This window comes from Strix aluco, chromosome 21 (assembly GCF_031877795.1).
Source record: "Strix aluco isolate bStrAlu1 chromosome 21, bStrAlu1.hap1, whole genome shotgun sequence".
NCBI lineage: Eukaryota > Metazoa > Chordata > Aves > Strigiformes > Strigidae > Strix > Strix aluco.
The window spans coordinates 3,163,653-3,186,853 of NC_133951.1; the positions used below are offsets into that span (position 1 = coordinate 3,163,653).

Consider the following 23,201-nt stretch of genomic DNA (forward strand, 5'->3'; position numbering starts at 1 on the left):
GCGGCGCCAGCGGCAACCACGCCCACGGCCGGAAGGGGGCGGTGGCGGGCGCCGGGCCCTGAGCGGGACCGGGCCGCTGCCGCGTGGGCCGGAGCGGGAAAGGCCCCGCCGGAGGGGTCCGCGCCGGGCCTGGCGCCTGCCCTCGGGGGCGCGGGGGGCGCTGCGGGCTCGGCTGCCCGGGGCGGCGGGGAGGGGGCTCGGCCGCCGCCCGACGGGGCTGGGCCGGGGCGGCGGCGGCGGGTGGTGCTGCCCTTCACCCCGCTCCCGGCGGCCTCACCGGGGCCGCTGCGACCCTCAGAGCAGCGCTTGGGTCTCTGCTGGCCCCGCTGCGGGCGAGTGACGGCAGGACACGGACGCAGATCTCTTTATATCCCATTATACGTCCCCTCCGCTTCCCCTGCGTGGTTTTGGGTTTTTTTTTTTTATTCTCCAAGAGCTTTGAACTTTATTCAGTGTAATAAAACATATATGGTATTTGTTATTCAAATCTCAAGGGGAAAAAGAAGTTGTAGTCAGGATGTTGTGGCCGAACAGTTTTGTAATTCTCTTATGTAAATAAGAAATAAGATATATGTATATAGTTGTTAAAATCACTTGTTAGAAGGGAGCTAAAATGGCCCCCATCTTCAAGCCACCACAAAAACCCCTGTGCTGAGTCATCCCCCCTTCTCTGATGGAAACCTGAGAAAAGCCCGCGAAAACCGGAGAAAAGCCCGCGAAAGTTGTTTACAACTTTGCAGCCCCCTCAGGGTACGCCCATCATGAATATGGATGAAGCCTACACTGCAGAGGGACTCAGTTCTGTCCTGTGAGGTGTGTGCTGGTAGAGCAGAGACTCCCGGCACACCCAGCGCTGTTTTGCTCACTCGCTGCTTGCTAATAAAATTTTATTGATCACTAAAAATTGAGAAGTGGTTATTTCCCACTAAATTACAAGTAATCAATAACATTCAGTAATGAAATAAAGCGTAAGAAGAAAGGACTGCAGCGTCCCTTTCAGAAATGGCAGAGGCACGCATCAGATTCCAGGCGGCGAAGGCAGTCAGTGCCCTGACAGCCATGGTGACGCGCGGCTCTAATGGCGGGAGCGCAGGCTCGGCCTCAAAGGGCCGCGCAGGCTCTGCCACCGCCTCAGAGACACCCACGGCTTGCACGATACAACCCCAGCCCCTGGTGTTTTAATACATTAGCCAGGCCTGCTCGCCCTTTACAAGGAAATAGTCTGCGAGGAGGTCAGGCCAGGTTGCTAACGCAGGGCTTTGCATTGCCAGGCGTCTCGTGCGTCCTGTGCATCTCTGGGCAGAGAGGTGAAACAGCCTCTTGGGAGGGCAGAGGGGCTGCTGTGGGAAGCTTTCACAGAATCACAGAATCGTCTAGGTTGGAAAGGACCTTGAAGATCATCCGGTCCAACCATCAATCCAACATTAACAGTTCCCAACTCCACCAGATCCCTCAGCGCTGGGTCAACCCGACTCTTCAACCCCTCCAGGGATGGGGACTCCACCACCTCCCTGGGCAGCCCATTCCAATGCCCAACAACCCCTTCTGCAAAGAAATCCTTCCTAATATCTAGTCTAAACCTTCCCTGGTGCAACTTGAGGCCATTCCCTCTTGTCCTGGCGCTGGTTCCTTGGCTCAAGAGACTCATCCCCCCTCTCTGCACCCTCCTTTCAGGTAGTTGTAGAGGGCCATGAGGTCTCCCCTCAGCCTCCTCCTCTCCAGACTAAACCCCCCCAGTTCCCTCAGCCGCTCCCCATCAGACCTGTGCTCCAGACCCTGCACCAGCTCCGTTGCCCTTCTCTGGACACGCTCGAGTCATTCAATGGCCTTTTTGTCCTTTTCAGCCGGACAGAAGCCCAGTACGTGATCACGGGAGGAAAGAAATACCAAGGACACCCTAGCAGAGCTTTTTAATTGAAGGGAAAGGGTAATTCTGCGGTGTTGTTTCATGTGAGCTCCGTGGGCGAAAGCCAGGCGCAGGGGCACGGAGGGCTGCGTCTCACCTCCACGTCCTCCCTGGGTGCCCTTTGAAGGCTACAAGCTGTTCCTAGGTCTGCTGCATGACTGACACTGTGTGAGCTTGCTGCCATCGCCGGCTCCTGCCTGCGTCCTGCTGCCATCACTGGAAGCAACGAGGCAACGATACCTCCTGCTCTGAACAGCTCGGAAAGGGGGATATATGAAAGGTAAAACCACAAGTGGAAAGTATATTTGGATGTGGGAGATGTTCTCATCCTGCAGCCAGAATGATATCTCTATGGTCTACAGCCCTCCTGCGAGGGTTGCCTTGTCTGACCGAGCTACACGTACACGTTCACATTTTGTGTTTTAAAATGTCACGTCTCCCGTTGTCCTGACCCCAGGTAGTCAGGGCACGTTGGTTAAGGCTCATATGTATTCACTGCTCGCGGTCTTACATCATCAGCCCTTTGCAGCGAATATAGATCTCCAATTTAATACAAAAATGACAAGGCAGGTGCACAGCTGGGGGGTTCTCGTTGGCTGCCGGTGTATAAACACCAGGTGGGACTTTGCTGACACTGATCAGCAGTTTCAGCCATGGACAAAAAGTGTCTCGCGCTGTGCTGGACGGTGATCAGTGTGTGATCCCAGGGGAGTCACGGTAACCCGCAGAGGCTACAAAATTCTGCACTGAAGGGTGGTGCTGGGCTTGGGACCACCGGGAAGCGGGGCCTGAGAGTGTTTCTGGTGAGCTTTGTACCTCGGTGTTGGGTTTTGCCTAATTTCTATAAAATCTGCCTGTGCTGTGGTACCACTGGTTTGCTGTTGAGCCCCAAGCTGCAAACAGGCCAGGGAGGTGTGAGAAACACCGGAGTGGCTCACCTCCCCTCCAGCATCCTAAACTGGGACAGACTGGGTGGAGCAGGCTGGGTCTAAACTGCAGGAGGGGACCTCAAATGTCCCCGAAGGCAGCGCCCGCAGTCCCGTTCCTGGCGCCGCATTGCCCCTCTCTCCACACCGCCACCACGGCTGACCGTGGAGGGGAGGATGGCGAGTGGAGGTGCTCTGCACTGCCAGCAGACACCGCAGCAGTGGTCTGGGAGGGGCTGTCCCCCACGGCACCTAGGCGTTCTGAAAGCCCCACACTTCCAAGAGCTGCACCTTGAAGTTCTCCTGGCAGAGCGGAGGATTGTCGAAGGTCTCGCAGTGCTCCGTGCGCCCCCAGAGCAGGTTGGCGTCGAGGGACAGAGCTTGGCCTCCCCCTCCACCTGCAAAAGCAAGCGAGACGGTTGGGATCTGCTCGCCCCACCTCGCTGCTCAGGCAGGCCCAGCCACGGAGGTCTCTCAGGATTGTGCTCATCTCTCTGCTTTCCTTCCTTTGGCCACAGCGCAGAGCTGGGCTGGGGCTGCCCTGAGCTGCCTTCCCTGCTAATCGGGATGTCAGCGCGGAGGCAGAGCCCCTGGAGAGCTCTCTGCAGGGCAGCTGGCACACGGCAGCCAGCGCGAGAGGTTGCCCTGGCAGCACAAACTGAATTATTAAACTGCTTAGAGAGCTGGAGAACAAGGAAAAGCTCCTTGCATACCCGCAGCCAGGCTTGCCCTCAACCTGCTCCCGAGTGCTGAAAGGCAGGCAGAGGCTGTGCTGCAGGCGTTCCTGAACCCTCCCCGGCAGTGGTGGGGCACAAAGATTCAACCCTGTGCCCAAGCCTGACCGGGCAGACGGCAGCGTGGGCAGGCAGCTGGCATGTCTGCTCCGAGGGACCGTGCCCGGCCCTTCCTCGGGCTGATCCCACCTGCTGCTCCTCCGCATCCCTCACAGAGCAGAGGGAAGGACTGGGAAAGGACACGCCAGCCCCAAGGGTGCAAACCTCGCCAGGAGGTTTTGGTCTGTGGTGCTCCCCCTCGGCTGGAAGAGCCCCTCCGGGGCGCTCAGAAGAAGCATCCTTGCCTTTGTGCAGTTTTGCACTCTCCTGCTTATTTGAGGAAGAGGGGGCTGACTTCATCTCCCAGACTTTAAATTTATATCGTAAACCAGGAGGTCTTTGCCTCTACAGAATTATAATCTGGAGTAGAGCCCTTTCCAGCCGAAGCAGGGACGTGCTGGTGGGTGGGTGCCCACCATTCAGTAATTACCGATAACGATCCCTTCCCGTGACCCAGACATGAACATGGAGGCTGTTTTGGAAGGCAGAAGGAAATGCCTGATGGCCAGAAACGGGGAGAGACGGCCTTTCTTCTGCGGTGTGGGCACGGTGAGACGGTTCGAGCTGGTGCTGCGGCCCTCCGGGGAGGAGCTGAGGACGGATGCGGGAGAGGGGGAAGGCGACCGCTGCCGTGAGCGTGGCACGGCTTTGGCCAGTTCTGGCTTCTTGATGAACACCCACTCATACCTCTCTGTCTCGGGGCACACCTGGAAAGCAGGAGACACGTGGTGAGCTCTGTCCTTTGGGACATCTCTCCATCACTGGGGGAAGACGGTCCTGCCTGGCCAGGCAGGTTGGGGGCCAAATGCTGTGTGCTAGGTCTGCACTTGGGGCAGGGAAGGGACAAGGTGTCTTGGCAGTGCCAGGGCTGTTCTGGAGGAGTCTGTGACTGAGAAGTTGGTTTTGTCTTTGCCAGGCGCTGCTGGAGACAGGCAGACGTGCTCGGCCCGCATTGCCGGGTGGGTGCTGGATGGATGCTGGTGGGATACTGGATGGATGCTGGACTTTGCCCCCAGAATCTCTTGGACCAACTGGGCCTGCTCCCTCTGCAGGGACGCTGGGGCTGGTTTGGGAACGCTCCATCCAGGAGCTGCCCTGAGCACACAGGGCAGAAACCCGCCCCGCCACACGTGCTGCCCCGCTGTCATCCTGGGAGGATGCTCCAAGACCCACCTGTGGTTACTGCACATTGCCTTGGGGGCTCGGGGCAAGCCGGCTCACCCAAGGCAGGAGTTTTTTCTCTGTTTGCTCTGATCCAGCACAGCAATTTCTGTGTTGCTGCCTCCAGCCAGAGCCAAAGGGCAGCAGTGGGATTGTGGTAAGGAAGCAGCTCAGTGCCACCATGCCCTGAGTTGTCAGAGGGGCAAAGGAAAAAGTAATTAGCAAACTCATAAGCGTAAACCCAGAAATAAAATGTGACTTACGGTGAACACAAAGCACTCCCCTGTCCCGAAAAAGCCCGACGTTGCGCCGCTCTTTTTCCTTTCACTCCAGTCAGAGGAGAGAAACGCCCCACACACCTTTGGGAGAGAGCACAGGGAGCCATCAGCAGGGCAGACGCCTGGGGCCAGAGCAGGGCCCAGAACCACCGGCCACCGCATGTGCGTGCAGGAGGGCAAAGGCTCTGTGAGGTCCCCTGGGGGAATCGGAGCCAGATTCTGCTACACCCGCTAAATCCTGCACTGACAAGTCCCTGGTGCTATGGATGTGAGTCCGCTCAGCTTCAGTGCCTAAGGGGGGGCTCTGGGACATTTTGGGGGGTTGCTCTTTTGCAGCAGAGGTGATTGCAGTGAGCTACGTGCTGGTTGATTGAGCAGAGCCGGTTCGGCTGTGCTGGTGTGTTCCCTGGCCCGGGCTCCGAAGTAGGAGCTGTGCCTCCCACCCCCCAGCCCAGTCCGGCTCCTGGCAAAGGAAAGGAATAACTGTGTGGCTCAAAGTGTGTGAACAGTATTGCAACACGCTGTGGACGGGGGTCTAGGAGTCCCTTGTCCTCAGCTGGCCCCCAGATGGTGGCAAGGTGGTTGCCTGTTTTATGAGTCTTTAGAGAAAATGTGTTTTAAAATGGCAAAGACTCAGGTAACACTATTTTTTTTACCTACAAGGCTTTTAACCAGTCCCAGGGGTCCACACAGTCAGGCTGACCCTGGTGTGGATGTCCTTGGCTTGACTGTGGCTGCAGGGGACCTACTGAGAGGTGGGAACTCGTGCCCGTCCTTGGTACTAGCTAAGGAATAGAATGAGCTAAAATGTGTAGGAAACAAGGTTTTATAAGTCACCTTCTCTTGTCTGCGCAAGGCCCTAGGGGGTGGCAGGGTGTTTATCTCTGCATCACGCTGAAGTGTCAGGCTCGGGAAACCAGGACTGGTAGGTCAATAAATCTTTGGGATGCCTGAACAATTTACAGAACTTGCCTCTGCTGTTTGATGAAGAATGAGGGATAAAATATGGGTTTATGAGCCATGCTCAGAGTCCCTGGGAAGAGGCCTGGCTCGGGGTTTTTTGCAGTTATTTCACGACTTTCAAGTATCGTAGAATCTGTCCTTATTTCTCCTCCATTTCCCTTGTGTGGCTGCTCTTGCAATTAGAGAGAGATACTTGTATTTAGTGCATTGAAAGCAAGTCCTGGCTCAGGCAAAGCATCTGCTGGCTTCAGGAAAGTCTGCTTAGCAAGGACTTCATGATTTAGTCTGTATTTGCAATGAAAGAGTATCGCTCGTGGCCTCCCTCCATCTCACTGACTCCTCCCCTCTTCCCCCCCAGCAGCACGCTTTAGACCAGCCTGTGACTAAGGTGGCTCTTCGTGCCAGGGGGTGCAGTTTGTCCTCTCCTGGGAGCTGGGACAGACCCTGGAGCAGGGCAGGAGAGAGACCACTCATCCCCGTGGCTGCTCCAAGAAGTACCGGTGGGGTCAATCACCCTGTCCCCTTCCCGACGTGGGCACCAGTGCAGCCCACTTCTCTGCCTGGGAAATACTTACCTCCCCCTCTGTTGTTTTGATGAGCAGCACCGTCGGTTCGTAGCCTTCACAACATGCGTAAAACCTGCAGAGATGAAGAAGGAGGCTGAGTCGGTGGGGGTTTTGAGACCCAGGAGCAGAATGCCACGCAGCGAGCCCGGGCGTGCGGAGAGCACGAGGCTGTAAAGGACGGTGGTGGCTCTTCTCAGCCTATCGCTGTGCTGGCAGCTGGCCCGAGGGAGCTCGAGGAAGGACAGCAGCAGAAACTCATAATCATGTAGCTCGACCAGCTTCAGTGTTTGTGCAGGAACAGAGGGAGTTGGCTTATGTGACTTCTCGAGTCATCATTTTTGCTTGGTGAAGCAGGTAATAGCTCAGATTAATCCAAGCACTAAATCCTCCCACCCTACCCTTAGGCACCAGGCTGGGGGGGATGCTTCCTGGGGGGACTTTACCAAACGAGTTTGCTTTTAATCCGAATGTGTTTCGTAATCTGGGCTCTGCACCACATTGCTGCCTTGGAAAGGTGCAGGGTTGTGCTTCCCAGGATGGGGCTGCACCACTGTGCCACGGGGCGACTGCTCGCCTCTCGTGGGCTGGGGGAGCACGCTCGTGTGCTAACGGAGATGCTACCATCACAGCCCCACCTTCAAACACCGCCCTGAGAAACGGGGTGTCATGGGCAGCATCCCATCCCTGGACAGCCTGGCATCCCGTCCCGGTCTGCACTGAGCTGCATCTCAGTAGAGAAACGCCCCCCCACACCCTTTGCTCCATGGCCGTGGCAGTGTGTGCCGCTGGGCCCTGGGTTGACTCCAGCACTGACACTGGTCTTTGTATTGCAGTTCTGGGTATTGGTCATGACACCTGGGCTCTCTTAAATTGCATTTAGAGGGTTTGATGTCTTCCCCATAGCAGGATGTACCTGCCCTGAGCTTTGTCTGCTCTGCAAGTGCAACCTCTCAGCTTAACGTGCTCTTACAGAGGAGCAGGTTTGGGTTTCCTGCCTGGAAACATTCATGGAGAGGCAGCCTCATCCCACTGGAAGGCTTTTGCTGCATCACAGCCTGGGAAGTCAATGGCAAACTCATTTTCCAGCTCAGTTTTGAGCCTCATGCTGCATGCCGCTGGGAGGGAGCTGGAGCCCTGGGAATGGCGTGCTGGCTGCACCTGGCCGACTGTAGCCCGCCCGGCATGGCGTGGCACGTCGGGACGTCCCCCTGCACAGCACATCCGCAGGGCTCCATGTCCCCCGTGAAGTGCCGAGTTGCTGATTGCCATCTGACTGAGCCTCAGCCCTGTCTACAGCCAGCATGGGCCCAGATCTTGAACTGAGCCCAGGTGAGTCCCCAGGAGACCTCAGATGTACCCCACGGACATGTTGCTTCTTTCTACATCACCAAACTCTCCCCAGTTTTACGCCTGGCCCACCTGACCCCACCTAACCCGAGAGGCAGATGATGCTTTACCTCTGCAGGCTGCACCCATCTTCTGAGGTGGAGAAGAGCAGCAGTGGGGGGAAGAGGGAGAAGCGCTCAGGGATCCAGGACCAGACGATGCGCATCTCCTGAGTCGTTACAATGGTGGAGCTGAAGTTCTGCATGTCCACGGCCAGGTGGAAGGGCTGCCTGTGCGAGGGAGGACGTCCATTACTGCCAAGCTGGGGTGACCGCCTGCTTTTAGGGGTGCAGCCCCATGGCTTACGTTTGTCATACTTTTTTCATTGTGAGCTTTCTGTTAACGTTGCTAGTTCTAACTGTACAGTGCCTCCTAACAGGGTCCCCACGGGGGGCTGTGAGGCACCCAGCATAGCCAAAGCTACTGGAGATACCTGAAGCTCCCCCCGGGTTGTATCTCCACTTTAACTCATATTTTGTCTGCTTAGCCCCAAGAGCTGGCAGAGAGGTCTCCTTACCTGCTTTGCGCCATGGTTATGCCCCTCTCCATTAACGCCTTCCTGTTGGCCATCTGGAGAAGCCAGATTTCCTTGCGGGAGAACAGCCGGATGCCAAAGGCTCTCTCTAGGAGTTTGTCAACAGTCACGTGCTCAGCAATGTTCTGCACGAAAGCCTGCAGGTCTGCCTTGATGTCAGTCCCCTCTAGCTCAGCAGAGGTCACCGAGAGCCTGTACTGCTTCAGCAAGGCCAGAGCAATTCGGTAGAGGACCTTCTGCCCCTCCAGCAGGTAAACATCGAAGACGCGGATGGCGTAATTGAAGGGGAGGTCGTGAAAGAGCCATGATAGCCATTCAGAGTAGACCTCAAAGACGTTCTCAGAGGTGCTGGCTATGAGTTTGTGAGCTGCTGGGCAGTGCTTGTTGGCCAGATCCCCAAAAGTCATGCAGGAGGCCTGGTGGGCCAGGAAGGACTGGTCAATGTAGCTGGTGTGGGGAGCGTTGCTGGCAATGAGGCGAGAGATATTCCCGAAGCACTGAGCTTCATCTTCACTGTAGTGCAACAGCAGAGCCACCAGAGAGGGGAGGATTGGGCTGTAGGTTATGTCAGGGAAAACGTTGCCAACACAGATGAGGATCTTCTTCAAGGCCATGACCCCTTCCAGGTTGAGGCAGTACGTGGGCATGGAGCATCCTTCTAGGAACTCGGGCAAAGGGTGGGAGCTCACACTCAGCTTCCCAAAGAGCCGATTCGCCACGTCCCTGTAGACGAGAGCATCTGGGGTGACAAGCCGGCAGGCGACCTGCTGGATGAGCTGGTGGTAGACCTGAGCTCTGAGAGCGCGGCTCGTTGCCCAGTAGCCTTCTCTTGCCAGCTTCTTCAGCTCCTTCAGGGGCTTGCTGAGAATGTCTTGGGGTGTATGTGCCTGTTGCTCCAGGTCTGGCATCCTGTCCCAATCCACAAACTGTCCACAGCCCAGACAAGAGGAGGCATCGATGTCCCAGGTGTCAGCCTCGGATGTGATCATGACAGTGACTGGGGATGAGCCAAACATCTCTGTAGGACAAAGACCTTTTATTCAATACGCTTCACCACCTCAGCATTTCACCCTGGCTGATGGCACTTTGTAGTCTTACAGCAACGTCTTGTATTTCAATAGTTATTCTCCCCCCTGCAAAGGGAAGGTTTTCAGAAGGCTTTGCCTGGCTGGAGCTGCTTGCTTTGCCCTCGCCTGTTCACATCAGCTCAGCCCCCTGGTGAAACCGCTGTCCAGGGGCTCAGGGAAGTGCAGGGCCAGGTACCAGCTGAGTGTCAGGGCTGCTTCTCCACACCAAGAGGGGGTCTGCACCCCTCAAAAAACCTCTTGAATTCCCAGCCTGTGACCTGCTGAGAGGGGGGTGCAGAGAGCAGGGACACAGTCCCTGTCCCCCAGGGATGACTGTGGGACAGCAGTGTTACACAACTGAGGAAAATGAGCAGCAGTCCCAGCCCAGCTCTGCAGGGGCGAGGAGGGACCCCACGGGCAGTGGGGGCTCAAGGAATGCTGAGGCCAAGAGGGACCATTTGCATTGTGTCGCCTCCCAAGGACAGAGCGGGGCAGAGGGGTAATGTCCTGTCCGGGCCTGGCAGCCCAGGACCAGGCTGCTACGAGCCCAGACAGAGCGGGCAAAGCCGGCCTCAGGTGTTTGCCCTCCCTCTTACTGCCTCCCGCAACAGTCTCCCCACCCCTCCGGCCGCTCGGGTGTCAGAGAGAAGGTGCAAGGAGAAGATGCTGCAGTGAGAGGGGCTCGCCAAGGGTGCAAGGATGGTCTGCGGGGTGCCAGAGGGTCCCCGTTTCCCGCATGCCCCTGTGCACCTGGAGACACCCCGTCCAGGGGACAGCACGCAGGGGCTGGCGAGCGTCTGGGAACTCCTTGGGGACAGAAGGTCCCCGGGGGACCCTCGGGGGAGGCTCCGGCACACAGCACAGAGGCAAGGCTGGGACAGCCGTCAGCCCTGTGCTGGGAAGAGCAGAGTTTGAGCTCCTCCTAGAGAGAAGTGAGCGGCATTTTCCCTGGGGTTGCAAGAGCTCAGCTCCAAACCCTGTACAAGGAGACGGGAGTTATCTCTGCATGGGTGAGTTCTGCTGGGCGGTGATAAATTGGCAAGGATAAAGTCGGTTAGTTCATACATTAATTCTCTGATGTACTTGTATTGGATGTGCTCAGCTGGGTTGGGGAGGCTAGGATGGATTGCGCTGAGCCAAACCTCTCAGCTCTGGCCCCAAGGGGACACGGAGGGACAGCACGGTCCCGACCCCGTGTGCTGCATGCGTGGCAGCACATGGTGGCACGTCGAGGGGGTCCAGGCAGCCGGGCTGCTCCCAGGCTGAGTCCAGCTCTGGCTCCTGCTCTCCAGTTCAGTTTGGCCCCTGCTCAAGTTCAGCAAAACCAGCAGATCAGGTTCAGTTCTGGTTCAGGGAAAGGGCAGCAGTTTTAACGGGTTGCTGACTCCCTGCTTTGAAGACAGTCAGACCCTGAGTACAATCACACAGGCTTTTAGCCATAGAAACCAGGCTAAAACAAGCACTGGGGTTGCAGCAGGCCTATTTGCATCACTGTGGTCCCCAGATTCCCCTTGTCCTCATAGCTGCCCACATCATGAGGATGCTGCCCTGCCCGAAGTACTGAGCATCAACCGAGCCCACCCGGCTGTCGGTGCCCCAGCCCAGAGTGCTGGCTGGTGGCTGCAGCTCTGCCCACCCCAGGACGTGTTGGGGAAGGAAATGTGGGTCTGCTCCAGCCCCTCTCTTCCGCTGTGGCCCCAGCATGAGCGGGGCCAGTGAGAGCCTCCTGCATCCTCCCCAGCGCAAGACGTGTGGCTGTCCCTGGCTGCAGCTCACTCACCTTGCCCGCTGCCCGTGTTATGGCCCTCAGCCGGCTCGGCCACGGGGAAGCCACCGGCCGCCCCCCCAGGCGATCGAGGCAGGCTGAGCCCCACCTGCATCATGTGTCCAGGCTCCGGTGCACCCTGCTGCCGGGTCCCCTTGTCCCTGTCACCTGCCCTCGCTTTTAAGGCAAGTGCCAGCCCGCCAGCACAGGAGGTTTATTTGGTGTAAATAGGGTGAGGGGTGGAGCAGCTCCTACGCCCGTGTCACCCCTTCCTGCCCCAATTCTGCGCTGAGGCTGGGGAGGGGGACATAAACACCCCGTGGGATGCGATAGCCATCAAACCAGCAACACAACCGTTAAATTTAATCATTTATTTTTCCCAAGGATAACCTTGATTTTCCCACTCTGGGGTTCACTCCCTTTGCCAGCGTCACGGGGCAGGGAGGGTGCTGCGGGGGCGAGGGAGGGCCAGGGCTGCTGAACAGCCCTGCCAACGGCAATCACCCGTCCTTGAACAAAGGAAACATCAACACAAACAGTGGGTTTGCAACCGCTTCCCGCTGGATGGTCCCGGGGGAGTCGGAAAGAGAAGCATGTGAGCAGCCAGTGCCAGGAGTCGGGTGACAAGGGAGACACTGGGGCCACGAGGATTACGTGACACCCTTCTGCAACCGCCTCACACACCCGTAGGGACGCTTTTTGGGGATGGGTGTGTCGGGGATGTGCCAGCTGAGTTTGCAGCACTTCTTTAGCACTGGCTGGCAAAACCACCAGGGGAAATTTGGGGCGATGCAGACGTGCACCCTGCTGCACCCGGGGCCTCCTATGTACACAGCTGCTCAGCGGGAGCACGAAATGTGATTGTTGCAGGCACAGCTCTGGTGCTTCAGCATTTCCAATCTGTCCCCCTCTGAAATGGTTATTGATTGACTTTCAGCCTCAAAATGCATTGCAGAATGACAAACTGTATGTTGTATTCACAGACAAAAGAGCTGAGTTGAAGGAAAAGTACCCTCCAACAGCTGAGAGACACTCCCAGCAACATGGCACCGATCCACATTGCTACCTGGAGAACCCACAGTTCAGACTGCACTTAAAAGTGGGCATTTTTATAGGCATCTTAAAGTTTTAAAATATGTTTTTTTCCTTAAAAAATTGGATTTTTTCTCCTGTGATAACAGTAACTGTGGGTTGTTCCTGCCTTGCCTCCCTGCCTGTGGGTCTGCAGGGTCTGCCTGCACCTGCAGCACATCCCTGAGCATCCGCCAGCACCACTGGTCTCAGGGCATCTGCTGCCAAGCAAGAGTGGTCCTTCCGCAGACCCTCTCCTTTCTGGATGAAGCTTCTCCTCTGTGCTGTGCCAAATTCCGATGAGAATGGCATGGCTGTCCTGTTGTCCCTCTCCTCCCTTTGCTCCTGGCAAGCTGGGAGCCTGAGGAAGTGGGGGCGAGGGGCTGTGTCAGCGAAGGGCCCCCCAGGGTGCTGTGCTGGGTGGGAGGGAGGCAAGGGGCTGTTTCCCAGCGGGAGGCTCCTCCTCTGCACCCAGAGTCTGTCTGTGCACTCCATGGGTGGCTGGGCTCCACACGCTGCATCTGAAGCGGTGGTGATGACCCCCAGCTCAGCTCCTGGGGCTCCCGGGGGGTCCCCATGCTGCACCCCGCTCTGGTTTCCAGTGCTGAGGGGTTGTTTGTTCTCTCTCCAACTCATACCCTTTTGCTCAGGCTCGTACAGCAGCAGGTCCTCCTGCCTTTCCAGAGGACCTTGCTGGCTGTCTTCTCCTTGTTTGCTTTTTCTAGGACAGCAGATGCCTCTCCCTGCCAGACTGAAGCAGCTCTGAAACCTCCTGCAGCCCTCCCCCACCACCCTCCTGCCTGCTCCCCGGCAGACACTCTGCTCCGAGAGAGGAGATGGAAGTGAATTAGGGACCGTGTGAAATGAATCATTGCTTCATGTGTTTTTAATGGTGAAAGAATTAAATATGTAGAGGCTGCGCGGGCTCCGGACAAGCCACACAGCTGAAGACCATAAATGTTTCATGCTAACTGCCTGCGAGAGGAGCCAGCCCCATTCGGATGTGCAAAGAGCTGAGCTTCACCCCAGGATGGAGCCGAGACCGGGGGGCTGCCATGGCCAGCAGGGCTCCCCGAGCGGCCCCACGCTGCTTCGCTTGTTGCCCAGGACACTCCTGGCACGTGGATCCTCCTCAGCCACAGCTCCCCAGTGCTGAGCGCCTGTTTCGAGAGCATCATCTGAGCCCCTCTGCGGCAGCCCTGTCCCACAGCAGGGGGGGGACGTGTCCCCTCTCCCCATCCCAGCACGTCCCCAGCCCTGCCCAACTGCTGCAGGGGAGCAGCTGTGAGGCGAGGCGGTGCCTGGGGGTGCTCAGCACCTCCCCAACCCCGCGGGTGGCACTGCACCCCACCGCGCTTGCGGCTCCTCTTGCTCCTCGCCCAAAAGCCACCCTGGCCAAAGGGGCTTCGCCGTGGGTCTGAGCCAGGTGGGAGCACAGCGGGTGTTGCAGCCGCCTGTGAATACCCCAACGAGGATGCGCTCGTTACCGGGGCATGCCACAGCAGTGTGGTAGCCACCCCACGTTGTGAGGGCAATAAAACATCACTGTCAGTGCCTGTGCTGCTTTTCAGGCACCTGTACTGATGTTGCATTGATTTGCATCATCAGCCGCACCCAAAAAAAAACCCAACCCGAGAGGCCAAATCCTGGCAGATCAGGTGTGGGAAAAGCTTGGATGGAGGCTGCTGTAAAAGCCGGTTGGTTACTGCAGAGCCCTTTGCAGCCAAAACATTGACAGTGTCAACACCGTCCAGCGTCACAGCAGCTTCCCGACAGCCCAGCCCTGCCCGCTGCTGCTGGCAGGGGGACAGGGACGAAGGGGACAGCGGCATGGGCAGGAGGAGGCAGCGATGGCCATCTGGAGGTGGGCAGGGACAGGGGATGGGGCCGAGGATTTGGGGAATGGAAATGGCAGCTGCCTTAAGGAAGGGAAAGGCAGGACCCAGGGAGAAAAGGCTGCGGGGAGCCCGTGGGGCTGGAGCAGCCCTGCCCGAGGGGCCAGTGGCATGGGGAGGTGCTGGGGCGCTGCGGGTGGCACCATGGGGGTGTTTTTAAAGTGACCCTTGAACATGAGAAGCTGCAGACCAGGGTGGGAAAAGGACGGGGAGATCCACTGCTGGGCCTTGGGTTCATGTGATGGTGGGGAAGGGAGGAAGGGGAGAGGAGGGAAGGAAGGAAGGGAGGAAGGTGAGAGGAAGCGGGAAGGATGGAGAGAGGATGGAGGGAGGGAGGGCAGGGTGGGAGGAAAGGAAGGGTGGGAGGGAGGCAGGAAGGAAAGGGGAAGAAAGGAGGGTGGGTTTGCTGCAGAGAGGTGCTAACCAAGGCAGACAGCCCTCTGGGATGACGCAACGTCGGGACATGTCCCACGTGGTGCTGGACGGTGCTGGATGGTCTCAGGGCTTGGTCCCAGGAGTCACCCTCCAGGGGCATCAGGCATAGAGGCTCCTCATCTTCTCTTATGCAGGTATTCAACACTGGTGCAAAAACCCTGAGAAAAAATAAAGCAACTTTTTTTCTGCAACTTTTTTTCCATAAAAGACTCCACTCCTTTCTTAACTTGCAAATCACGGCAGTGGATCCCGGCATGCGATAACATCATTCTTGGGATGCAGAGTATTGATTCCCGCTTCCCAGCACTTTTCCAGTCCCTCCAGACTTCACTGCTCAAAAATAAACTGTTCTGACGCTCAGGGCTGTTATTTCACAGAATTACAGAGGCTGGGAAAATTGCCTAAGCACTGAGCAGTTGGTCCTTTCATTGGGCTGGATCTTTGCATCTTCCAGTGTATTTTGTGCTTTTCTGGTAGCTCAAGAAGGGCTCCTGGAAAATCAGGAAGAAGCAATGGGCTTGGATGCAGTTTTGCTCCTGACCCAAGCATCTTTCTGCCATTCCCAGGTTCCAGAGCGTGTGGGGATACCCCGGCCTGGAGGACACCAGCTGTGTCCCTGCGCTTTCTCTGCCTCCTGGTTTTCTCTGTCCCAGTTATTCTCCAACCCACTGTGCCAAAGCTCCCCTGGCACACTTTGGGTTGAAGGTTCCCTCGCTGCCATGCTTATAGCTGTACATTTTAATCCAGACCATAATATTATTACCACAACAGCAATAGACAGGTGCCCCGACAGAATCAAGGCACCCGAGTCAGAGGCAAGCTGCATGCAGAGACTGTCAGTGCCCTGGGGAGCTGCTGCCAAGTTCAAAGCTCGCCACTGACATCCAGAATTGAAAATGTAAAGGATTTCCTTCTTCCTCAGCAGCAAAGGCCAGAGGTGTGCCACACCCCAGGCCCAGCCTGATGCACAGGCCTGCGTCCCTCCCGTTGCAGCAGCATCACTGAGTGTGTGCTGCAAAAATCCCAAATCCCCCTTGGGCTTTAGGAAAAGCATCGAATGCTTTGGGGGTGCCGGCAGTGCCCCAAGAGATTGCGAAGGTTCCCAAGGGGGCCCTGGCTGCAGATTAAACTCGATGCTCTGGAGATATGGCTGGGGATGAGGGGTTTCAGCTGCCCCATGCTTGGGAGGGCTCTACCCCTCCTTCCCGGCCTGCACCGGCCTCGGCCCATAGTGTGGGCAGCTGAACCCCACGCCTCAGCTGAGGGGGCAGCTCGGGGCAGCAGCCACATCTCACAGAATCCCAGAATCATCTGGGTTGGAAAAGCCCTTGAAGCTCCTCCAGTCCAACCATGAACCTCACCCTGACCGTTCCCAACTCCACCAGATCCCTCAGCGCTGGGTCAACCCGACTCTTCAACCCCTCCAGGGATGGGGACTCCCCCCCTGCCCTGGGCAGCCCATTCCAACGCCCAACAACCCCTTCTGCAAAGAAATCCTTCCTAAGAGCCAGCCTGACCCTGCCCTGGCGCAGCTTGAGGCCATTCCCTCTTGTCCTGGCACTGGTTCCTTGGCTCAAGAGACTCATCCCCCCTCTCTGCACCCTCCTTTCAGGGAGTTGGAGAGGGCCATGAGGTCTCCCCTCAGCCTCCTCTTCTCCAGACTAAACCCCCCCAGTTCCCTCAGCCGCTCCCCATCAGACCTGTGCTCCAGACCCTGCACCAGCTCCGTTGCCCTTCTCTGGACACGCTCGAGTCATTCAATATCTCGGCCACCACATCGGGCCCAGCGGGGCCATGGGACAGCGAGGCCCGGGGCAGCGCTGGGGACAGCCGTGGCTCTGAACCCCTCAGCCCGCCCGGCGCCTGCGCACGGCGGCGTTTGGGCCTCGACGGGCGCCGTCGTCATGTGACCGAGCCGGAAGCGCGGGGCTCTTCCGGGCGGCGGCGGCGATGGCTCCGGATCCCTGGTGAGCGCCGGGCGCGGTTCTCCGGGCTGGGTGCGCTGCCGCTGCCCTCCCGCTCCCACCCCGGGGCTCCCGGGCCCGCCTCAGGAGCGCTCGGCCGCCCGCGGGCGCTGCGAGCCGGGCCCGAGCTCCCCCCCTGGGGCGCGGTAGCTGCGGGCCCGCCGCTGGGCCGGGGCCGGTGTCGGGGGGGGGGGGCAGCGTCAGCCGGGCGGCTGCGAGCGCTTGGCGGGGAGGTTTGGGGGATACCCCTTCCCTACAGAGTGCTTTTTTCCCCAAAAAAAGCTACTTGTAGGTAAATCTAAAGAGCAGTTCTAACCGTGCCGCTGGCTCTTCCACCTGCGGTGGTGACGCGCAGGCGGTTTCCCCGCGAAGCCCGGCCGGGGGAAGGCGCAGGGCGGGGGAAGGCGCAGGGCCGGGGGCTCAGCTGCCGCCTCTCTTCCAGGCTCTCGCTGCACGGAGCCGCCTGCCACGTCGCCCAGGAGGTCGCCGAGAAAATCCAGGAGCGTAACCGGTGCCAAAGGGCCGGGGAGAATCCAGGCAAGGTACTCACTGCAGTTTGTGAACATGGATTTTTTTTTTTTGTTGTTAGTTAGACTTCGCTTTTAACTGTTGGAAATACTGGTTAAGTATTAAATTTACATCAGTCAGGTGTGTTTAGGAAGCTGCAAGTCCTGAATTTCCTGCCCTTCTGGCCGCAGAGGGAAGTGAGTCCTGCCTGGAAGGTGTGACAGCCCGGTGACATGGCGGGGAGTGCTGCGGGGAGGGGGTGACACTCCTGCACCCCGTTAGTGCTGGCTGTGTCAGGTCATCCTCGCTGCCAGCTGGGAATCTGCAGATTAAAAGTCACATTTAATGGCAGGAACCTGATGTTAATGGTATGTTCTTTAAGGTTTCTGTAAAGAAAACAAGAATACAGATTCTTAATTAACAGTAGGTTTGCAGTGTCATAAAAATAATCTTGGATTTAACACTAATGGATCTTTTATGCATGCAATAGTGCTGGTTTTACAAAAAGAGAAAAGGAGAAGCCATGGGAGTGTTGGGCACATGCTGCTGACTGCTCAGGGCTGTCGCTGCCAGGAACAGAGCTTTCTTCAGAGATCCTGAGTCTAAGAGATGTTGAGATGCACGTCAGCTTCTGTGTACTCTTTTCTGTGTAAATATTGAATAGATATCTTTTCCACACGAAGCTGGCTTGCTTCCTTTCTGTAGATCAGATGAAATATGAATTTTGAAGCATTTTTTCATACATTTCAAGCAAAATATAAGACCAGAGTTAAATATGAATGAGAAACAGAAGTTAGATCTTACCCAAGAATATTATGTTCTCCACCTTTTCATGTCCTGTTTAAAAAGTAAAATAAAAAGATTCTCAGGAGGCTGCTTTCTTTAGGATTAAAAGCCTCGTCCTTCCCTTGAAGAAGCGTAGGAGCCTGCTTGATCACACACCCTGGGGATCGTGCCGTTACCTTCTCCCTTGACTGCATTAAGATGAAAATGCGTGCAAGCCCTTGAGTTAGTCTTTTATAATAATTTGCATAATTCAAACCCAGCTGATTTATTTTGTAGATTCTGCCCTTCTTTATAGCAGGGTGACACACGATCACTGTATCTTCTTTGCCAGTCTCTTTGCCGATAGCTTTTAAAATAAAATGTCATTTTTGAAGTGTTTCCTTTAAAGAAATGTTGAAGAAAACTGTGTAGGCTTCGTACAATAATTTTTAATGAATGACTCAAATTTGGCATGAATTGAAAAGAGGTTTCAGAACGCCCAAATAAGTGGGATTTGAGAGAAATATTTTCTCTAGCTGTAGAATTGTGAGGAGTGTTTAGAGGTGGTGATTAAATTCCCTGCTTTCAAGATGATGAAGTTCTAGAAATTGTACAGATATACTCGAGCAATAGAAGACTGATAAAGATGGCTGCTTAATCCATCTGTATTTTATAGAGGACAAAGTTCTTTATTTGCATCACTGCAATCTGTGATGTGTTCCAAAAAACCCCAACAAAATGTTGTATTAGTGTTGTTTGAAGCTTTTCTTGTACTGTAACTCTCCTAGGTTGTGTTTTATGGAAACATTACACAGTTGACTTATTTCTTCATAAAATCATTTGTTCCGTGCCCTGTGTTTTCCAAGTGCAGTTTCCCTTTAATCCATTAACAGTTAAAGATGAATATTTGGCAGTGTTTGATTCTACTGTAAACAAGTTTCCAACAATGAGCGAGTTGTTTTCATAACAAATGCATGTTGAGAAATCCATGGCTGAGCAGTCATATATTCTATGACTCCTGAATGTTTTAACAGAGGAAAAAGTCTTTGTACAGTATTTGCCTGGTAGGGAGAATGTAAACAAGTTTTTATTTTTATCGTATTTTGCCATTAGCAAAAAAAAAAAAAAACCCCAAACAAAACTTATTGCTTATTGCAATAAAAAATAAAAGAACTTGCTGCTTATTGCTGAGCAAAAATAGATCATAAAATTTTAAATGGAAAAAACCCCAAACCCTATAGGGAAAGATTTCAAGCCAGCACTTACCATCTATGAACTCTGCGCTATGGCGCTGATCTTAAAACTTCCATTGGTTTCTTTTTTTTTTTTTTTTCTTAAATGGAAGTGGAATCTTTTGTAACAACACTGCAATTTCTGGCCAGAGTAGCAGAGGGTGTCTGTATGTTAGATGACTTTCTTGGACATTCTATACCTTTATGTTACTTTGCTGTTCTGGGTCAATTAAATGCAGCATTTTTCACCTGGACATGAGTACATGTGAAATGAAAAGACCTGTTACCTGATTGCAAAGCTAGAGGATATGCAGCAGCTTGAACTTTCCTGGCAGCATTTATACCCCATCCTGGCTTTGGAAATGTTGCTGTAGCGTTCGGCTGCTTTGGGTCTGAAGGTGGGTATTGGCTCGTTCTCTCAAGGCTGCCTCAGCGTGGTTGCATCTCCTTTCATCGTTGTATTCAGCAGTGTTTGAGAACAAGTTGCCAATTTAAACTTCTGATGCTATCAGGATTTTTTTTGGCATCTGCTCCGTCCCTGTGCAGATATCAAGTGCAGTTTAGCTGTAGGCAGGATCCTTGCAGCACAGTGACCGTTCAGTGAGACTCTGGTGTCTGGCCGCTGCCTCTGTGTCTTCAAGAGCTCAGGAATGAGTCAAAGCAAATATTCTTCTCTGTTACTAGTTCATCACACAGAACATCTGAGGTTGCTAACCATTAAAACCCACAGCAGGGCTAATATCTTGTAAACAAGAAGCACATAAAGTCTTAATTAGGATGACTTGCATAGTTGATTGCAGTTACAATGTTTTTTTCCTAGTATGTTCTACATAACTGGAATGAAAAGAAATAACATTTAAAGAGGAAAAACCCAGAGGATAAGGTCAGCCTAACTTGGGAAGGGGTGGGGAGCGAGGAGGAGGATTGCCACAAAACTTGGGCTTGCTTGCAGCAGGGAAGAATGTGAATGGCTTAACTATGTCTTTAGTAAGAGCAGATGCATCTGAATTTTGGGCAGGTCAGTTGTGGGAGGGTTGGGAGTCATAGGTGCTGCTCAGAAGGGAAATGAAGGAAATCTGAATTTTTGGGGGATCTTTAGTTTAAAGTCTGTAAGAATTCAGTGGAGGGAGTGTCTGAACCTGTAGCAACTTTCCCTCTAATCCTGGGAGCTGGGAAAGAAACCTGGTGGCAGAAGAAGCTGGCGCCTGTATTTGTATTAAAGATCAGAGAAAAGAACTGGAAAACTAACTGGAAACTATTAATGTGCTGAAATGTTTTGCCCATATAAAGGCATGTGTTTATAAAGATTTGAAAGAAAGCTCTCCATGTTAAACAGCATTAATGCATTAGAATTGTGTTTGCGAAACTAGTACTATTTGTCTCATTATTTTGTAAGCAGTCCAGACCAGTTAACTGTACCGTTCCCTCTGTGGCTCTGAGGCCAGCTTTCTTGGTTTAGAATGGAGTCCTGCACGCCAGTATAGCTGAAGTTAAATATATTGTCACCTGCATGTAGTAGTATTAAATTTTATGCAAATATAACTCGGACTAAAAAAAAAAATACATCTCTCTCTTCCCCTTCAGCTCAATGTGATTATCAGATCGTCGCTGCAGAATCTCAAAGAGAAGATTGATCAGCTGAAGGATTTACTGCTTCGGGCTGTATCAACACACCAAATGTATCTGTGTAAACATCAACTCACTCTGTATTGTGGGAGACAGTGGAAAAATATGCTTTAATTGCTCTGCCACGCAGTTAGGGTTTTTCCTTCATTCTGTCTTTAGAAGACTCTGTTCAAGCTGCTGTTTAATGTTTTCATTGCAGCTGTAGTGCAGGAGGAGTTGGGAGCCTGGGCAGCCCTGGTGTGGTGGCCATGAAGCTGGCTTGGTTATCTTTGTGTCGCAGAGAAGCTTAACAAGATGGTCTGAATAATCTGAGGGCTGCCATCATCTTGCCTATGCACTGTGCTGACACTGAGAGGCTGGTTTGTGAGCTAAGATCATTTGTCTAGCAGAAAACTCTCTAATTGTTATTTTCTCTTGGCTCAGTCCCTGGCTGCGGGAGTGCCAGTGATTGCAAAAAGGAAGGATGAAGCCTTGTTCAGGGTGTGGGCAGGAATGTGGCAGCCCTGACTTGGATTGACTTAAGGAGCAATGGAACTGCATCTTCAGAATGATGTCAAAAACAATTTAAAATATCCCTTAGAAAGAAATCAGAGGTTTTCTTCTTGGGGTGTTGCCCTGTGGCCTGGCTTGGATTTGCTGCTCCTTCCGAATGCCGGGATAGTCAGGCTTAAGGAGTCAGAGAAGTACATCCATCTCCCTGAAGATACCCAGCAGCAATCTGGTTTAATGAAGGGCTATTTAATTTCAAGCTTACTATAGCAGAAATCCCTTCTAAGCACAGACCCCCCAAGTGCTGTGCTGATGGCCAGGGGTAAAACTTTCCTGCCCAGTGATCGCCTGAGAGCAGATGAATACTACTGCTGTGGCAGAAAACATACAGAAATCAGTTCAGCTGTTGCATAATCTACTCAGCAGTACTTGGAAGAGAGTAGTCCTTCAAAATGTCACTAAGTTTGATTAAAAAGAGAAAACACATGTTCTCTGTCAAAGCCGCAGCACTTCAGGGCACCTTGTTGTCCAGAGATACTGCATGAATTGTTTCTCTGCTGCACCAGTGGCTATTTGGGGTGTTCCGCTGTGGAATTGCAAATGGAAACAGATACTCAAAGTAACTTTTTGATTGTTTGCCTGTCACTTGGCTGGGAGCTGCTCACCTGCTCTGTGTTACCAGCCTCCAGTGAAATAAGATGGGAAGTACCCTGCTGATTTTAAAAGCTCTATTCTGTTTGGGCCTGCCCCGTTTATATCATAGCAGTATAAACTGGAGCTCTTTTGAGAAGCATCATCCTTCCCGAACTTAACCCCTGCAGTACTGTTGTACATTCAGTGTTACAGAAGAGATCAGCTGTGTGGGACTTCTTAGGAGTAAATGAAAGAAAACTGTGTTGGATTTTGGAGGGTGAAATGCTATTCTTAATACTTATGCTAACTTGGCAGTAAATAGCCTTCCAGTTCTCTTTATCACTTTGAGTTGATGACCTGAAGATCACTCTGTGGTCACTGTATGAAACTTTTTCTTTGAGATACGTAAACTTCAGAAACACATTTATAATAACAGCAGATTTCATTCAGAAACCTGTGACCTATCCTTCTCTTACATGTTACAGACTTTTCTTGAGTTAAAATAGTGACTTTAGTTAATTTTGATGATCAGGAGGCCTGATTTATTTTAAGAACATATAACAGCTATTATTTTATATAACAAAACAGTTTTCCAGTGTTTTTGAGTTTGGTCCTTAACCAAGTATCATCAGCACACAGATGGAGGGAGACAGGAGGCAGAACTTGGTGGATGACCTTCTCACACGACAGAAACAGCTTCAGGCATCTTACAAGAATGAAGGCACAGAACCAGATGTGATAAGGTATGGCATTGTCACCTCAGTGAACACTGTGATTTGTGTTTTGAGTATGTCTGAAGATAATGTTAAATGCATCCATTGAACTAATTTACCTCTACATGTAGCAAATTGCGGTTTCATTTGCTTAGAAATCAAGTTCTTTTTTTAGTGACAGTATCATATATGTCTACAAAGCTGGGGAGGACGAGGGAATGAAGAGTTGCTTGGAAGAGGTAATAGCTAAGTGATCTAGTAGAGTCGGTCACTGAGTTGGAGTGATGGATCCCACTGTACAAGGTCTGTGTGAATTGTTGGAAGGAAAAATGTCAGGATGAGGCTTAAGCTTCAAACAGTCCCCAGTGATCATACTTTGTAGCAGTCAGCAGGGGCCTTCAAATAGAATACATTAAAATTTCCATTTTGGTGTGTCCTTCACAGCTGGGAAAAATAATTACAGTTAATAGCCTTCAAGTTGTGCT

General features: G+C 53.5%; 2 protein-coding genes and 1 long non-coding RNA gene across 9 annotated transcripts in view; 1 reads left to right on the top strand and 2 right to left on the bottom strand.

The window, feature by feature from the left end:
* Positions 1-1,895: 1,895 nt before the first annotated feature.
* LOC141933036 (TBC1 domain family member 24-like) lies at positions 1,896-11,523 on the bottom strand. Its single transcript, XM_074847311.1, has 7 exons — positions 11,402-11,523; positions 8,537-9,572; positions 8,091-8,249; positions 6,643-6,706; positions 5,090-5,185; positions 4,096-4,372; positions 1,896-3,230 (listed from the first exon to the last, which is right to left on the bottom strand). The coding sequence occupies exons 1-7, from the start codon at positions 11,502-11,504 to the stop codon at positions 3,085-3,087; spliced, it is 1,881 nt and encodes a 626-aa protein (XP_074703412.1). The 5' UTR covers positions 11,505-11,523; the 3' UTR covers positions 1,896-3,084.
* A 219-nt stretch (positions 11,524-11,742) lies between these two features.
* On the bottom strand, positions 11,743-16,649 carry LOC141932890 (uncharacterized). Its single transcript, XR_012625951.1, has 2 exons — positions 16,488-16,649; positions 11,743-14,945 (listed from the first exon to the last, which is right to left on the bottom strand). It is a non-coding gene; the product is annotated as an uncharacterized LOC141932890 (long non-coding RNA).
* A 41-nt stretch (positions 16,650-16,690) lies between these two features.
* Positions 16,691-23,201, top strand: part of STX8 (syntaxin 8) — a 114,762-nt gene continuing 108,251 nt past the window's right edge. For all 7 annotated transcript variants that reach the window (XM_074847600.1, XM_074847605.1, XM_074847606.1 and 4 more), the window contains exons 1-4: positions 16,691-16,754; positions 17,194-17,293; positions 20,840-20,934; positions 22,636-22,746. In XM_074847600.1, coding sequence (XP_074703701.1) covers positions 16,738-16,754; positions 17,194-17,293; positions 20,840-20,934; positions 22,636-22,746 — 323 coding nt within the window. In that variant the 5' untranslated portion in view covers positions 16,691-16,737. The remainder of the gene's footprint in view (positions 16,755-17,193; positions 17,294-20,839; positions 20,935-22,635; positions 22,747-23,201) is intronic.